General features: G+C 37.2%; 1 protein-coding gene across 4 annotated transcripts in view; it reads right to left on the bottom strand.

Annotated features, from left to right (window-relative positions):
* afg1lb (AFG1 like ATPase b) overlaps positions 1–18933 on the bottom strand; it is a 40186-nt gene extending 21253 nt beyond the window's left edge. Inside the window, exons 1-7 of one of the 4 annotated variants that reach the window (XM_024291761.2) lie at positions 18802–18933; positions 18419–18678; positions 13828–13882; positions 13617–13718; positions 13287–13414; positions 6436–6535; positions 711–769 (exon numbers count right to left, since the gene is read on the bottom strand). In XM_024291761.2, the coding sequence (XP_024147529.1) occupies positions 711–769; positions 6436–6535; positions 13287–13414; positions 13617–13718; positions 13828–13882; positions 18419–18678; positions 18802–18910 (813 nt within the window). In that variant the 5' untranslated portion in view covers positions 18911–18933. The remainder of the gene's footprint in view (positions 1–710; positions 770–6435; positions 6536–13286; positions 13415–13616; positions 13719–13827; positions 13883–18418; positions 18679–18801) is intronic. The other 3 variants (XM_024291762.2, XM_024291764.2, XM_024291765.2) reach the window with 3 other exon arrangements.
* Between the last annotated feature and the right edge of the window lie 122 nt (positions 18934–19055).

The following is a 19055-nucleotide window of genomic DNA, read 5'->3' as shown; positions in this document are numbered from 1 at the left end:
GCTAATCTACTTAAAATATTGAAATTTGAAGACTCTCATTCATTTGCTATTGGGCATATTTTGTTCAAAATTTTGAAAACTTTAATATAAAAAATACGAGCATTAATGTCGTGATCCTTACTAAGCATTCACATAATACAGCAATTTTTGAATAATTTCATAAAAGTGCTCCAATCACAGTGTTTTATTTTGTCTAAATACCAACAAAAGGTGCAAGAATGCTGCCCTCCTCTGTTGCAAAATGCATGACAACAAATTATGATGCAATTATTTATGATCACGATCACTCCAAACGCATCAATGATCATCTGAGATGCAGGCGGGATAATGGTGCTACCTGCTTAAATTGCAAAGTAGATTTTTTGCTAGAAATGGCTAACCGCCACCTCGCCTGCCCCTCTTCTCCTCCTCCCCCTCTTCCGCCACACATCTTTTTGAAATGCAAGCAGTCTGAGTCAGTCAATCAGCTCGTCCACCTTTCTCCCGCTCTTCCCATCTCCCCTCGCCGTCCTGCGAGCGAGTCTTTCAGGGCGCCGTGGGATGATCAAAGACAGCTTTGTGACACTTTGTGAGGCACGCAAGAAGCAGAAAACATCAAACCCCAAACATGGAAAAGGACGGAGTCGCCCGTGCAGGTGTGTGGAAGTGTGTGTGCGATAAACAAATGAATAAATTAAAAAAAGGGGGGAGAGGGGTGACTTTTTCTCTACCTTCAGCACGTGGATGAAAGGCAGGAAGGTGTCCCTCTGAAGTCCATTTTTGTACAGATCTGAAAGAGGAGGGGAGGGCCTGTATTAGAGGTGCTGTTTAGCCTCCTGATAATGTCATTCCCCCGCCACAGATTGGCAGATAAAGTGGCTATTGATGAACTGAAGGATGGGTTGGGAAGCGCCACAAAAGGACTGGGAGCAGGGGGAGAAAAATGGATTTCTGCACCGGCAGCGGCAGCAACATAAAATTCATTACATTCCCAAACAATGGTGGCGAGAGAAAGGACTGTCGCCTTTTCAGCACGGACAATGTCCACAGCGGTTCACTGAATAGAGGTTTCAATTAGCTCGGCTGGAACAAATTACATCTGAAGTAGCATCCCTGATAGATAGATAAAACAGACGGGGACTCACACACAAACAGGGACAAAGATGCTCAGAGACGCGCCGGCAGCACGGCTTAACGAATGCAAACAAATGTTGATGTTTAGGCTTCAGCTTATTAGAGTAGGACCACACACAAATAAACCTCCCTTTGTAACTCCTAATACTGTACAGCGCAGGAAATGACTACATTTAGGATTTAACAACAAAAAATAACCTTTTTCTTTGTTGCTGGAAGAATCGGATGTCAGTAATTTATTTATTTATTTTTTTAATCATGTAATGTGTTAATGAGTAAATCTATTATATACAGTTTAGTAAAAATAACTGCACAATAAAGGAGCACAAATAATTCAAAAAATAGTTTAAGTATTTCTACTATTATTACTTTTGTTTTTATCAATTGTACGTTTTGGTTTATAATGACTAATAAACCTTTAAATTGATACAAATGAATACATTTGTTGTAAATTCTTGTTTTAATTGACAAAATGATGCACTTTTAATTTATTGTCACATTCATTTGCTGTAAATTATTATTTTTATGAATAAAGGTTTACAATTATGCCTAATCGTAAGAAAAGATACCAGTCCATCCCTAAATAAAATATCCATGTTTCTATTTAGACTAGATGAGATTACACTAGAAATAGTTTATTTCAACCAATCAAAGCCAGAATAATGCATAAACAATCAGCATATGTTTATTAAGAGACTAATGAAATATGTTTTATTGGATCTCAGTCGACCATGTTATACTACTCAAACTTGGTGGGCCAGTACTAAACTGGTTCAAAACGTACTTGGAAAAAACGAAACATATTGTGTGAAATTACATGTGGAGTTCCCCAAGGCTCTATCCTGGGGCCACTTCTATTTAACATCTACATGCTCCCACTGGCCCAGGTTATAAAGAACAACAACAACATAGCTATGCAGATGACACACAGATATATATTAGACTGACACCAGGAGACCAAGGCCGAGACCAAAATACATGACTGACCTCCTGACCCAGTATGTACCAGCCAGACCTCTCCGGTCATCTGGATCCGGTCTTGCTGCATTCATCTCTGTACATGAAACGTGCTATACAAATACACGTGTCTTGAATTATGTCCTTACAGTCATATCAAACACAGAATAATTAGTTGTATTAAGGGAGTGGCAGGAAACGAACTTATATAATCCCACCTTAAACTCTACCGTACCATTTTCTTTATATGAATTATCATTTTCTGGTTCGTAGCTTCTAATCAGATATTTATACATTATCAATGCAGTCATTAAGAATCCTTAAGTATCAATAAATCACATGATCATGTAAACAGACTTAACAGTATTTGCCAGATTAGTATATGCCAGATTGTCAGCCATTTTCCTGATTATAACAGAGTTATAAGCATAGCATTTATAGCATAAAAACACTCTAAAAGACATTTTCTATTGCGCGGGGCAACAAACGGTACGTTAAACCCTCCCCATCCAAAAACCTTCCCGATTAAAAGCCATCAAAACTGAAAAACAAAAACACATTCCCCCCACAAATCCATCTAGAGCTTTATTGATACCTGCATCTCCACATCAATAAAAATGGAAAACATACGCCTTTCATGCCCGGTTGTCTCCTATGGCTTTTAGTGTTCCATTAACCTTGTAATTAATACCAAGTAGGCTCTCTATCAAGTTTCTCTGGTTCGTGGCTTTGTTCTTTATAGCTAGTAAATATCAGAGACGTGCGTCTTTGTCTACAAGAGCCATCTTGCTGCCATCCACTTCACTCGAGGCTTTTAGGCGTCTTCGCCGGAGAAACGGAGGCGTCAGATAGCGCGTCGTGCATTTATCTCCAGCCTGATCACCGTCTCGCTAATTCGGCTCTGCCGGCGGTAAATGCAACTTCAAAGTCGACGGGAATCACGAACATGCAAAGTTGAAGAGCGTTTGGTGTGATCCTGTGATCATCAATCGATTCTTGAGACAAAAACAAACATTTATGAAAGATACTAGTTTATAAATACTTCAGGGAACACGTATGGAGGAGCAAAAGTTCCTATGGGAGGGAGCAGTCCATCTAAACATTTATGGTCAATTTTATTCAACCTAAAAGAGCAACGAATCATAATTTACTGATCACAAAAGCTGGCGAAATTGATGAAAAATTCACTAGTTTTAGTGCTAATAACTATTCATTTTGTGACCTATTTTTTACCATTTGAATACAAAAATATCATGATCCTGTATGTATTTTTATTAGGGCTGGGAATCGATTAAAAAGAATTTAATAATTAATCGCAAATATGGAAAAAATTTGTTGCGATCAAAGCAGATAATCTGCAAATAGTCATAATATGAAATCAGCTGCAAAACTGGACATTCAGAACGTTTATTTTTAACCCTTTCAGGGCCTAAAACTCAGTTTTTACCTCAATATTTTCAATTTAAAAGACTTCCTGTTTGTCTCATTTTAATCAGCACAACCTCTCCTTTGTGACACTACCTTTATTTTGTCATTTTTCATGTTATTTTCACACACGAGACATAAAATCATGCAAAATTGGACATCTGCCAATTTCTTTGATTTAATATCGTTTATGGTTGTATCTAGCTCAATTTTTTAAACATTTTTCATTAACTTTTTATTCTAAAGTCATATTTTCTTGGTTATATAATATTTTTTTAAGTATAGAAGACAGAGAATGTGGCTTAAGTGAGGAGGAGGCAGATGATTGGCTGTGTGGAACCCAAAAAGAGAGAAACATTTCAAACTAAATTTAGGTTGAACTTACAATAATAAAACAACAAACCTGCTTTTTTGGATTATTTTTAAGGTAACACGGCCTCACCTTGAAGCTCATCATCTCAATTAGATGTTTAATACAGAAACACAGCAGGTTTAGATAGGAAAAAAAATCTGAATGTCGTCCAAGAAGAGATTTTTTACTTAATAAAATCTTAAAAATAGATGAACATCATAAACCAACGTGTTTTAAAATTAAAGGAGGAGCATCCAAACATTGATTAAGGAGAAAACTCATTTTTAAGGAAGAGAGAAATGCTGAAAAACTGTAAATATTTAACAGAAGCATCTCTTTAAATCCAACTCCATAATATTGTGGGGCTGCATTGAATGTTGTAATTAGGCTGTTTTAGTGTTTTCAGACATTTTTTACAAAACAATGATTTAAGTATCTTCCAATCCAGAATAATCCACTGCTGTGTAAACATGCTTCTTGGTGTTGTGGATTAGACTTGTATTATGTTCGGTTGTTTGGAATATTTGAGCAGATTAGAAGAACCGTGGGAATACACACACTGTATTCTGGTGTGTCTCTTTGAATTAGTGAATTTGTGTGCAGAAATGAATAAATATGTTCACTTATTACTTGAAAACTTGGACGATTTCTGGATTATTCCATAACATAATGTGTGATTCAAGTAACTGAAATCATGAACAATTATTTTCAGAGGATATTTAACCGGTACTCTGCTTTGTTACTTGACAAAAATCTGCACTTTATCTGATAACAATATGAAACATATAAAATGAAATCACTTAGTAAAGGTGGAATCATAAAAGTTTATTTCTTTACACCCATTTTCAAGCAATAAATCAATTAACTTTAGGTAATAATTAATATATTTAATGAATCTAATGTGATTCATGTCCAAAAATCTCTATTTTTGATTATGTGTTGTTATTTTCTTCTTACATTTACATTAATTGTAGGAATACTTAGTAAGCATTCCCATTATAGTGATTCACCTTCTTTCTGTACATTTTAAGTAGATTAGCAAGAAGCTTTTAAATATATTCATGGCCTGTGATTTCATCTTATTGTAATATTTTTTTTTAAATTGGAGTTTAGCTAATATTTTAGCAACATGCTAAAGTTTTTGGCTAAATTGTTATCTACTGGGGTTTTTAGGCTAATTTAGAGTTTAGCTTCTATTTTAGCAACATGCTAACGTTTTTGGCTAGTTTAGTTTACTAAGGATTTGTAAGTTATTTTGGAGTTTAGCTAGTATTTTAGCAACAATCTAGCTTTTTTGGTAATTTGTTTTCTACTGGTGTTTTTTTATGCTAACTTTGGGTTTAGCTAACATTTTAGCTACATGCTAACGTTTTTAGGCTAAATTGTTATCTACTGGGGTTTTTAGGCTAATTTAAAGTTTAGCTTCTATTTTAGCAACATGCTAACGTTTTTAGCTAGTTTAGTTTACTGAGGATTTTTAAGTTATTTTGGAGTTTAGCTAGTATTTAAGCAACAAGCTAGCTTTTTGGGTAATTTGTTTTCTACTGGTGTTTTTTATGCTAACTTTGGGTTTAGCTAACATTTTAGCTACATGCTAACGTTTTTGGCTAATTTGTTATCTACTGAGGTTTTATAGGTTAATTCGGAGTTTAGCTTCCATTTTAGCAACAGGCTAACGTTTTTGGCTAATTTGGTTTACTGAGGACTTTTAGGCTATTTTTTTGAGTTTAGATCGTATTTAAGCAGCAAGCTAACTTTTTTTTTGCTAATTTGTTATCTATCAAGGTTTTTTGGGGCTAATTTGGAATTTAGCTCATATTTAAGCAACACACTAAATATTTTTGCAAAGTTAGCACGTAGTAGGGTTTTTTTTTAGCAATTTTACTACAAATTTTTCATAAATTTAGGCCAACTTCAGCACTCTTTCATATTTCTTTAACCAAATTTTCAAGCTTTTAGCCAATTTAATATTTTGCAAATAGCTGTCGTATTTTCAGCAAATCCCTTCAGCAATTAAAGTAAATTTTGTCACCATTTTCAGCAAAAAGCTTTAGCATCTTCAGCAACAACTTTCTTGCATCCCAGGTAATGCAACTTTTCTAGTTTTTTCTTAGTTTTTTTTTTTAATAAATAAATTTCATTATTTTTGTATTGAGTTTGTTATATCTGTGTGATTTTGCAGTATTGTCTACAATCAATTCTTGAAATAAATAATCAAATCAGGACTTTAGGAGAAAGTCTAGTAAAAATGATGTAGAAAAGGAGGATCAAAGGTTGCTTTAAGGTTGTGACAGAAAAAAAAAAGAAAAACAAGTTACCTCATCTGATACTTTTTTATCAAGAATATAGTCACAAAAATGAACAGTGGATGTGGACGCAGTAACTGCATTAATAAAACCTTTTCAATAATAATAGTTGTTGCAACCTTTTAAGTTGGTAAGAAAAAGTAATTTTTCATAATTTCTTTGTCCCATTTGAGCTTTTATTCCTTTTGTGAAAGCTGCACGCTCACCCGTTATCTAAAAGGTAATTAAGCGACTAATTTCTAAAAGCACAAACAGCGTCTCATGCACGGGTCAGGGTCGTACCGTCAGGGCATCTATTGGACGTGGCCACGACCACCACTCCAGTTCTGAACAGCGTCCCGAACAGCTGCTTCAGAATCACCGCGTCAGCGATGTCGGTCACCTAACAGAAAAGAACAAGAGAAGAACCACGTTCAGGTACAACCGAAGCCTTTTGTTCACACACACACGTGTGTGAGAGCAAATCAAGCCTTCAACACTCCATGTTTATTAGTGTCATTCAGGTGTGCTCATTCAGTTCTCTTTGTCTAGTCAAGGTCAGCCGCTCTTACATGTGTCGGTACACGCACGTGCAGTCACAAAGACGTGACTGAACCACTTGAACTGACTGCAAATGGTCACAAAGCCGTTTTCTGGTGAGGCCAAGTAGCTGAAGGAAGGAAGCAGACTTGAGCTGATCACCTGAGCGGCCGCGGCGTTCCGCCGAGGAGCGGAGAAGTCCAGTCAGCGCTGAGGTCATTAAAGCTTACATTAAAAAAAAAAAAAAAAAAAAAAAAAAATCCCACAAAAGGCGCATAAAACTAGGCCTGTGAGCCACACACAAGGCCATACAGAGTTACAATAAATAAATCCAATTCAACTGTCTGCTGTCTTTTTCATCTCCATCATTTCCATGAATCCACAATGAACAAAGGTCGATGAAAACACTGACGCAAGGACGTTTATGAGTCGCTGGCTGTTAAATGAAGAGCTCTGACCTTTCTGTTTGTAATCCAGTGCTCTCACTTTTGTTCTTCTTCTCTCATCTCCCCCTCTTCCACCTATGTTGTTCTTTTGAACATCCATAAAGGGAGAAATCATGTTCCAGTCAGAGCGGCGCACATTAAACATGTCTAGTGCTGATTGACTGACGAGAGTGGAGTGAAAGAAAATTAATTACTTGGGAGCATTGTGCAAATTATGACACTGAAAAAGGCAAAAACAAAGACAAAAATGACTAATATGAACCATTTAAAAAATTGTTATAAACACAAAGGAGGAATTTAAAATTAATTTAAAATGGACTTTAAACCCCACTTTGATTTGTGTGTTTTAATATGTTCTTGAGACAATTTTCTGATGATAAAGGACATATATAAAGAAAATTATTTAATTGTGAATGTATAAAATTGTATTTTATGTTACTTTAAAGTTTTATTAGGTAGAGGCTCTAATATAAGCCCACATGGGTTTTTGCCTCTCCCTGCACCTACTATTTAATGTATTTTTATACCTGTCTTTTGGCAATATCTTGTATAAGTGCAAATAAATAAAAACGTATAAGTGGGAAGAGGGGGCGGGGTTGCTCCAGTTCTAACTCAGAGGCGAATTTCTAATGATGTCCTGCTGCTCTGCAGAAACTATGTCCTAAAAGACGACAGTTTTTTTAATTTTGGCTAATCGTTAGATCAAAAGATGAATGGGGTGAGACTTTAATGGTTTACTGAAATGTTTTTTTGAAAGTCTAAGCCTCAAGTTAATTGAAAATGCTCACAGATGCGACAGATAGTCTATTTCTCCCCATAAAAATCCGATTAACATTAAGATAATTCTAAAAAAAATCTTTCAATTTGTAAAATCCAGAAACTTTCTTCCTTTTAATTTGTTCAAATGGACAGAAGTTGAACTCTGTTCTTAAAAATTATAAGATAAACACATAAAAAGCTTTTTTTTTTTAAATTAAAAACAATTCTGGGCCATTTCTTGGGATGCAGTGATTCAGTTTGCCTACAAAATCAAACGTCAATTTTTGTTTTGGTTCAATTAAAATAAAAAGTTAAAATCATATAAATTGTCCCAGGTGTGTGTAATCTAATCTCCGCATTTGACCCATCCTCTGGGGGAGGGGTGAGCTGCAGACACAGGTGCGCTCGGAAACTATTTGGTAGTTTAACCCCCCAATCCAAGCCCTTAATACTGAGAGTCAAACAAGGAGTCTTTGGTTTCACTCTGCCTGGATTTGAACCCACGCCCTTCCGGTCTCAGGGTGGACACTCTACCACAAGGCCACTGAACTGTATTGCAAATCAACAACAACAAATTCTGAAAAATCCTTTTTTTAAATTCACTAATAAAGGAAGGGACAAAAGACAAACCCTTCAGCTGTCTCATACTAAGTCTGAAATAAAACCATAAATAAAAAGTTCCATTACCTGCAATAATGTTAGAGTGAATGCTTTTTGCTGAAAGTAATCGCTGAAGCTGCTAAAGCTTTTTGCTGAAAATGGAGAAACAATTTACTTCAACTCCTGCAGGGATTTACTGAAAATGCAAAAGCTATTTAAAAAAAATAAAAATTTGCTAAAAGACTGGAAATTTTGTTAAAGTACTACGAAAGAGCGCTGAAATTGACCTAAATTTAGAAAAAAATTTGAAGTGAAATTGCTTAAAATCTCTAATACATGCTCATATTGAAAAATATTTTGTTTTCCTTAAATACAATCTAAACTCCAAATTAGGCCACAATACCTTAGTAGATGCCAAATTAGCCAAAAGAAAAAGCAAGTTCATATCTTAAATACCAGCTAAACTCCAAAAATATCCTAAAATTCCTCAGTAAACTAAATTAGTCACAAGCGTTAGCATGTTGCTAAAATAAAAGCTAACTCTAAATTAGCCTATAAAACCTTAAGTAGATAACAAATTAACCCAAAACTTTAGCATGTAGCTAAAATATTAGCAAAGCTCCAAATTAGCATAAAAGAAAACCTCAGCAGAAACCAAATTAGCCAAAAAAGCTAGCTCGTTGGTTAAATAGCTTCTAGCTAAACTCCAAAAGAGCCTAAAATTCCTCAGTAAACCAAATTAGTCAAAATATTAGCATGTTGCTAAAATATTAGCTAAACTCTAAATTAGCCTATAAACACCTCGGGAGATCACAAATTAGTCCAAAACTTTAGCATGTTGCTAAAATATTAGCAAAACTCCAAATTAGCATAAATAAACCTGAGTAGATACCAAATTAGGCAAAAAACCAAGCTCGTTGCTTAAATAGCTTATAGATAATCTCCAAATTAACATTAAAAGCCCAGTAGAAAACAAATTACCAAAACAAAGCCAGCTCAATATCAGCTGAACTCAAAATAACCTAAAATTCCTCAGTAAACTAAATTAGCCAAAACGTTAGCCTGTAGCTAAGATAAAAGCTAAACTCTAAATTAGCCTACAAAAACCTCAGGAGATAACAAATTAGCCCAAAACGTTAGCATGTTGCTAATATATTAGCAAAACTCCAAATTAGCATTAAAAACCCCAGTAGAAAACAAATTACCCAAACAAAGCTAGCTCAATACTAGCTAAACTCAAAATACCCTAAAGTTCCTCAGTAAACTAAATTAGCCAAAAACGTTAGCATGTTGCTAAAGTAGAAGTTAAAATCTAAATTAGCCTATAAAAACCCCAGGAGATAACAATTTAGCCCAAAACTTTAGCATCTTGCTAACATATTAGCTAAACTCCAAATTAGCATAAAAAACCTTAGTAGATACCAAATTAGGCAAAAAAGCTAGCTCGTTGCTTAAATAGCTTATAGCTAAACTCCAAAAGAGCCTAAAATTCATCAGTAAACTAAATTAGCCAAAAACTTTAGCATTTCGCTAAAATACAGGCTAAACTCTAAATTAGCCTACAAAAACCTCAGGAGATAACAAATTAGCCCAAAACGTTAGCATGTTGCTAATTTGTTAGCAATACTCCAAATTAGCATTAAGAAACCCAGTAGAAAAAACAAATCACCCAAACAAAGCTAGCTCAATACTAGCTAAACTTAAAATACCCTAAAATTCCTCAGTAAACTAAATTAGCCAAAAACGTTAGCATGTTGCTAAAATAGAAGTTAAAATCTAAATTAGCCTATAAAAACCCCAGGAGATAACAATTTAGCCCAAAACTTTAGCATGTTGCTAACATATCAGCTAAACTCCAAATTAGCATAAAAAACCTTAGTAGATACCAAATTAGGCAAAAAACCTTGCTCGTTGCTTAAATAGCTTTCAGATAAACTCCAAATTAGCATTAAAAGCCCAGTAGAAAACAAATTACCAAAACAAAGCTAGCTCAATACTAGCTAAACTCTAAATACCCTAAAATTTATCAGTAAACTAAATTAGCCAAAAACGTTAGCATGTTGCTAAGATAGAAGTTAAAATCTAAATTAGCCTATAAAAACCCCAGGAGATAACAATTTAGCCCAAAACTTTAGCATGTTGCTAACATATTAGCTAAACTCCAAATTAGCATAAAAAACCTGAGTAGATACCAAATTAGGCAAAAAAGCTAGCTTGTTGCTTAAATAGCTTATAGCTAAACTCCAAAAGAGCCTAAAATTCATCAGTAAACTAAATTAGCCAAAAGCGTTAGCCTGTAGCTAAAATAAAAGTTAAACTCTAAATAAGCTTTTAAACAGCACAGTAGATAACAAATTAGCCAAAAACGTTAGCATGTTGCTTAAATATTAGCTAAACTCCAAAGTTTTTGAAAATTACTATAAAGATGAAAACATAGCCCATAAATATATTTAAAGGTTTGTTGCTAATCTACTTAAAATTGTGAAATTTAAAGACTTTCTCATTTATTACCTATGGGGGCGTGTTTTGCTCAATATTTCACAAACTATAATGTTTATGAATACCAAACATACGAGCAGTAATGTCCTGCTTACTAAGTATTCACACAATGAATCCTTAAATTTGATGCAACGACCGCTTGACACTTTTAGCATAACTATACCGCAGAAATGCAACAATTCACTTTTCGTGCCATTCAGTTGAATGGTGTAGCATACGGTTCTGTCATGGCAACTTCAGTGATTCAATATCATGAAGGAAGCTGGTCCAAAAAGAAAGTTTTGTAACTAACAACACAGGTTCCGTTCAGCTCTGTAGAACAATGCTGAAGTACAGTTGTAAACGTTGCAGGTTTAACAGTTTCTACAAAGTTTGTAAGTTTTCTGCGTGCGTGCACCTCCCTGCCCTCTTCCTCCCTCCACCTACTTCCCTGCACATAACAGGCACTTGTGATGGCCTCAGCATATGTCTCCTTTCACACTCTGGAGAGTCTTCTGCTTTTGCATATTAGCCCCACTGCCCTTTCCAATACTTGATTAACATTTGTGTTTAAGCCTTGATTTTGCAGAGAAGAGGTGGCTAAGGGCATCAAATTAGAGTGTGCGCGCGCGATTGTGCGTGCGCGTAATGAGAATCAACAGAAAGCCAAGGCTCTGTCTCTCTGAAGGGGCCCGCATTTCCTGCGACCACAGGATTTTATTTTCATTTCAAAAGAATCATTTAAAACTGACCTTTTATACAGCAAGGATTTGTTTATTCATGTACCCTCAACACGGGCACGGCGGCGGGGGTAATACTGATTGCCGGGTGAGCTCGGTGAGAGGAGGGGTGCCCGCCGAATGAGAAAGGTGGAGGGGACTGATGCGGCACTTGTGGAGCACAAAAATAATGGCGCAATCTCCGTCGGCCATTGGCGTTATTAAAATGAGCATCCAATTACTCCAGTGTGTGTCAGTTTACAGCGAGGCACGGGGCGCCAAATGAAACCTCTTTTGATGTTACACCTCTTTATGTACACAACCTTCCGGCAATTTCGGAGAAGCTGCAGAGACTGAAGCCCTGAGACGAGGACGCTTAAGCATTTTCTTCTCGCTCCTTTCCCCACTCTCGTTCCATCTTTCCATCCTGGACCTCTCAATGGCGAGTATTCATTAGGGATACAAGCGAAAGGAAAAGGAGGGGGCTACAAATTACTGATAATGGCAAGGCGCTAATGAAGAGAATGGAGAAATGTCATTAGCATTTAAGAGGATAAGATCCATCTGACCCGCTGCCGCCAGTCGCTTTCTAGCTCCACTCACTTAAGGAAGCAGAAGAGTGCGACTGATACCCAGGGCCTCATTTGCATGGCTGAGAGGACGAAGATGCTGATTGGCATAGACGCCCCCTCGCCACCGCACCCCGACTCTCCCAAACCTCTTGTTTATGCATCACAAACAACGCGCACATGTCTGCTTGTTTCCCCCTCCATTCACCGGTAGCAACAGTCGACAAGTGAAAACAGCAAAGCCGGCGACCGTAAACAAAACCAATCAATGCTCAAACAGCGCGCCGGTTTTTTCCAACCTGAAAGAGGCGCAGATGAAAGGAGCAGCTCTTGATCCTCGCAGATGCATCGAGGAGTTATTAGAGGGAACAACCGCACCTTCTGTGACCTCTGACCTCCTGACAATACCTGTAATGATCCCGCTGAGAGGAGCAACACTGTGCTGCCAACAGATGTATTTAGCCAGCTAATGGAGAGGAGAGTCCTTTTCTCTGCACTGACTGGCAGCAAACAGCGGAGAAGCGTTTCTGCACCAGTGATGATCAAACAGTGAAATTATATGAGAACAAGCTAACAGTGAATTAAACCCAAACAACTGAAATGGATTATAGGACACTGACGGGTCATTATGTGCTGTTTATGATGTTTACCACTAGGCAGTTTCTCTGTGTTTGGCCACTATAAGACTATTTCTGTCTGTTATGCTTCCAAAAAGCCACTAGGTGTCCCCAGTCATACTAGAAGTGGACTTACTTACAGTAGAGTGATTACAATAAACTCCAAATCAAGAAGACACAGATTTAGAATTTCAAATGTGTCACTTTCCATCTTAAAAACAAAAAAATTGAACCATCAATCTCATTTTTTTTTTGTCAGATTGAGTTATTTTCAAACATCCTTCATGATTAATTCATGTAACATATGCAGGGTTCATGCGACAAACAAATCCAAAAATCGCCTTTTTTACTAACTCTTGATATAGTTAAATCTAAAACATCACATTAACGAGTATTAAAAAAAATATATACAAGTTTTTTGCTCACCTGAAACTCATCAAAACACAACAGACTGGTCTCATTGGCTATTTCCATGGCAACCGGCGATATGGGGTCATAGGTGACCATGTTCCCCAGCCTTCGTTTTGGCAGGCTTTGTTTCCTCTGATGGATCCCTTTAAAGCAGCACACAAACATACGGCGCATCTTACAGCACACCTGCATCGCCAGTTGATTCTGAATGAAGAAGTAATTTCTCCTGAATGCATAATAGTGGACGATTTGCGTGGGGTCTTTAGGACAAACAGGGAGATAAATATAGGATCATCGCTGAGAGAATGGGGGTGGGGGGGGGGGTAAAAGATTAAAGTAACTCACTTCTGTGGATGTCCAACATGAAGGCGTTGAAGTGCACTCTTTTTTTGCAGCTGTGCTCCACGTGGGAGTAAAACAGATCCATGAGCATGGTCTTCCCCGTGCCTGATGGGAAGGTAATGGCAAGAAAAGAGAACCCTGAAAGCTGGTATCTTTTTAAGATTCCAAGTACGGAAAAGAAACAGAAAAAAGTTTTGGGTGAAAAGAGAATTACCGACGTCTCCGTATATGTAGAAGCCTTTGGGAGGTGGTGCGGGGGCACCTCTACTCTTTAAGGGGAACGAGAGAACCATGTTTACATTCATCATAAGTGGCGTAACTTCCCTACTGAAAGCACAAGACAATAACGCTGGAAAACTTCTTTAAATTCATTAGCATAGATGTATGAATTATCATTTAATAAACAAAGTATGCTAAGGCATTAAGCCACAGCTACAGTGTGAGGTTTCACATTCTCAAGCCTAGCCCCCAGCAGGGGAGGAAGACAAAGGGGATCTAATCAACAAGACAAGCCAGGGTTCCCACGAAAGAAAAGCATCATCAGAGGAACAATGGGGGGATTTGTCAGACAAAACGGAGAGGACTGGATGAGGCTCCATACGAGATGGAGAGGACTTGTCTGTGCAGACTGTTTAGCGCTGCTAATTGTGATACGGTACTGTTGCATTGAGGTGCTGCTGGAAGTCATTGTGCTGCCTGCCTCCTATTATCAAAAGGTCCTTGCTTCAAAAAAAATATTTTCTGTGTGACCGAGCTGAGAACACACAGTAAAGCCAACTATCCCCAAAAGAGGACCCGAGCCATGCAAATGCATGTGTCATCGGTCTGAACGCAGTGATGAGCGGGAGTGGATTTATCTCGACGGCTAAATTATGGATCTTTTGTACGGGTTTTAGGGAAGATCGCGGTCGAGGATCTCTGTGACCGGGCAACTCTAAACGGCTTTGAAATGAGATCATGCGCCAAAGCAGAAAAGATTCATATTTCGTTTATTAGCTACCGCATGAAAGATCGGCGTCCACCTGGACTTGAGCAAGGAATACTTGACTCTGAAAAATGGGAAACTAAAAGCTTTAAATGCCCCTTGCCTGTTCGGAGTTTGGAGCAACAGGCCTTTCCTGTCTGTTCTGGCATAACAGCGTGTGACTTCTCTCTGACTTCCAAAGCTGCCCTTTGGCATTTCGGGGTAATTGTCAGCGGTGGCTGGTAGCCATTCTGCCACGGCAGAGTGGAGAAGGACAAGGCTGTCTCTCAGCTACTTCGTCTAACTCAGCTCGGTGGCCAAGTCTCACCTCTTGATGGAGGCGCATGAGTCAAAAGTTCACAAGCGGGACATGTTCGCTTTGGCTTTCAGATGACTCAAAATGCTTTTGGACATGTTGATTCAGAGTTAAACGTAGTTTCTTAGACTGTCGTGGCAAATGAAGTGACGGTTGAAGTTTGGTTTAGGGTTCGACTGTACTCCGTGATGCAGGTCTGACTTGAAGAGGGGCGGCTCTCACTGAACAATACCCCATTGTCAGCCAACCATCCGCAAAGCCACGCCACATTGGGTCAATATTAAGTCAAGTGTACTCTCTTCATAGACTTGGTCAGTTAGCGAGGACAATGGCGGCACTTTCACAGAGACAGCAGACTCCCGATGCACAGTCGTATGACCTCATTTAAACGGGAATAATTGCATAAGAACTCCAGTCGGCGCGGATGTGGTCAAGAGACGAAAAATAAGCTGGAAAATAAAAGGGGGCGGGCAGGACGGTGGTGTTTATAGCCTAACACCGAAGCATTTGTCAGAGCCCCCCAAATCAAAAGCAAACAGGACACGAATGGCCCAAATAATAGGGATCCCCTCATTACTGCATGGGGACGGGGAAACAGTGACAGGGGTGATGGGACGGGCCCAGCAGGAGGTCTGCCCTGCTGCCTTCCAAAATATCTCCCTAACCCCGTGCGACGGTGCCAGCCAACCAACACGCACAAAAACCTCTCACCATTGGATCTGAGACAGTCAGCTCCTCTGACCTAAAAACAACAGCCCCCTGCATGATGCCATTCCATAACTTACATGCACAATAAACTTCCCAGACCCCGTCTCTGCCTTTGACCTGAACCCCCCTGCCCCCGTCAGTGATGCAACTGCAGTACAGTATGGAGCCCCCTCACACGAGGGTGGGGAACTTCAACTTCATTTTCAACCAAAAATATCCAATGTGTGTCATCTTTTTAGCTGAAACTGATGTGACTAATGTGTTACAATTAGAGGTGTTAACGATTCGTATTATAATTTGTGGTCGCTGATACAATTCTGTCAATTTTGGTTCGTTTTAAACCAGGAGTGTCAAACTCAATTGCGCAGGGAGGCCAAAACCCAAAAAACACCTTAGGTCACGGGTCGAACAGGATAAAGATTTATTGAACATTCTAAAACTACATTTTTAAAACGTTGAGATAGTAACTTTTTAACATAATTATGAACTAGATATATAGCATCACCTGTGATAATGCTAGTGGGAATGCTGTAAGCTAAAATTTGCAACTGAAGATGCTAGTGCTGATAGCTGAAAACTCTGAAAGTGATAACTAAAAACATTAAAGCTGATATCTGAAAAAGCTGAAACTGATAGCCAGCTAAAATATTAGCTAAATGCCAAATTAGCCTAAACAACTGAAAAAAAATAAAACTTAGGTTAGTCAAAACAGCTAGTATGTAGCTGAAAAAATAGCTAAACTTAAAAAAAAAAAACTAAATTTGCCAGAACAGCTGAAATAATTGCTAAATGCCAAAATGGTCTAAAAAACTTAAAAAACTTACTTATCCAAAACTGCTAGCATGTAGCTGAAATATTAGCTAAACTCCAAAACAGCCTAAAAAATCTTAGTAAATACCAAAATAGGCCAAAAAGTTAATATATTGCCAATTTTAAAACTTTAAAACCGTAACTTTTTAACATAATTATGAATAATAAAACAGCAGGAATATTATTCTAGAATAAATCAACTTAAACCTTAAATAACTTTCAATATTTTACTCTCCTTAAAAATATATTTACTCAAAGTTATACAAGTTAGAAATAAGTGCAAGATAACATTGGTCCATTAATAACAATAAAATAAAATTATATGGAGGGCCGGATATGATTACCTGGCGGGCCGCATCCGGCCCCCGGGCCTTGACTTTAATCAATCGGATTCACTGACCTAAAATCAATCAAAAAAATTCAACTAGTGTGACTCAGATAAATACCTGCTCCTGAAAAGTACAGAAAACCAAATTCTTTGGATAACTTGCAAGATAATCAAGAGTAAATTGACTATGTGTACAAACAAGTAGCAAGAATTCATGGCAAATCCAGTCACATTTTTGTTTCATAAAATTCAGTCTAGTGTTGATTTTCCGCATCAAATAATTCATAGAATGGTTATAGTTTAGGGGTCTGCAACCTGAGGCTCCAGAGCCACCTTGTACTCCTCCAATGTGGCTCCCTGGCTACCGGCAAATAAAATATTTTTATAAACCCCCAGTTATGACACAGTATCAGAGCTCTTTTGGCTGAGGAGAAAATAATGACTCCTCCTTGTAATGAATATAAAGGGAAACACCAAGAAGGTGGAATAAATACTTCTCTTAGACAACATGTGCCAAAGTCAAGGCCCGGGGGCCGGATTCGGCCCTCCAGATCCTTTTATTTTGTTATTAATGGCCCAATGTTTTATTATGCTTATTTCTAACTTGAATAATTTTGTATACAAAATACATTTTTATGCAGAGTAAAATATTGAAAGTTATTTAAGGTTTAAGCTGATTTATTCTGGAATAATATTCCTGCCCTTTTTATTATCTGTTTTGGCTAATTTAGGCTTTTTTTAAACGTGTTTTTAAAGAATGTTTCAGATTTAGGAAAATATTTGAGCTAAATGCTAACCGTTTTGGCTAATTTAGGCTTTTTTTTGTTTTTTTTTTTAGGATATTTTGAAGTTTAGCTATTTTTTCAGCATCATGATAGCTGTTTTAGCTAATTTAGAGTTTTGTTTTTAATTTGGCTGTTTAGGAGTTTAGCTAATATATCAGCTACATGCTAACTGTTTTGGCTAATTTAGGCTTTTTTCAGTTTTTTTAGGATATTTTGAAGTTTAGCTATTTTTTCAGCATCATGCTAGCTGTTTTAGCTAATTTAGGCTTTTTTTAAAGTTTGTTTTAGGTTGTTTCGGAGTTAGGCAAATATTTCAGTGAAATGCTAGCTGTTTTGGCTAATTTAGGATTGTTTCAGTTTTTTTAGGAAATTTTAAAATTTTGCAATTTTTTTAGCCTAATGCCAACTGTTTTGGCTAACCTAAGGTTTTTTTTTATTTTTTTTAGGCTAATTTGGCATTCAGCTAATATTTTAGCGCGCTATCAGCGTCATCTTTTTCAACTATAATTTCAGCATCTTCAGCTATTAGCACTTAAAATCTCTAGCGGCCAAATTTAGCTATAATGCTATATATCTAGTTTATAAATATGTTAAAAAGTTACAGTTTTAAAGTTTTAAAAATGTAGTTTAAGTGTGTTCAATAAATGTTTATCCTGTTCACGTAATGTGTATTTTGTATTTTGGCCCCTTGTGCAATTGAGTTCGACACCCCTGTCTTAGACCATTCAAGTAAGAAATAATTAAACTTGTTAAAGTTCAACTAGGAAGCCCTGATTACTTAAGAAAAAGAGTAAACATCTTTAAAAATAAAAGTCTAATGTGGTCACATTCATGATCAGGAAACAAACACCTCGTTCACACCCACATATCATGCCAATATAATAAATCATTTACAATTACAGCTGTAAATATTGAGGATTTTCCATGGTTGCTCTCATCTTTTGACTCCAGGGTTGTTGACTTCAGGTAAATGCGGTTGCTGTACGTTTTCAGCGTCAGCTGCAGCTGAGCCAGCCGCAGGACGACCCGTCTCTGCTGGGCATCTCTCCTCAGAGATCCAGCTTGAACCAGGCGATCAAAGTGACCTACAATGTCACAGCCATCGGAGGCAGGACAGTGACGGGAGCGGGATGAACCGAACGACCTCCAATTACCTTTAAAAGACAGCAGTTTTAATGTTGACACCACCAAATATATTTATAAAAAAATACACATATTTAAGTGAATTTCGATCTCCAAAAGCCTTAAAGTTAACATTTATATAAAATAACACTCACGTGTTGCAGTGCAAGTGCTCAACAGGAAGCAAGTTTTCTTCAAAAATGTGTTTTTCAGTAAAATATTTGAAGAGCATATGACAACTGGCGCGACGATGCGCGTCGCCATGATGGTTCAAAATAAAACTTTATTGACACTTTCAAAATGCCGGTACAGACTGTTAAATATTAATATATTTTTAAACTGTTTTTATTTACCCATGTGTTAGTTTGAGATACAAATAGCATAAGTAAATATTAAAATCCATTAAAAA

This window comes from Oryzias melastigma, linkage group LG24 (assembly GCF_002922805.2).
Source record: "Oryzias melastigma strain HK-1 linkage group LG24, ASM292280v2, whole genome shotgun sequence".
Classification (NCBI taxonomy): domain Eukaryota; kingdom Metazoa; phylum Chordata; class Actinopteri; order Beloniformes; family Adrianichthyidae; genus Oryzias; species Oryzias melastigma.
This window is presented reverse-complemented; position numbering and strand designations above follow the sequence as displayed.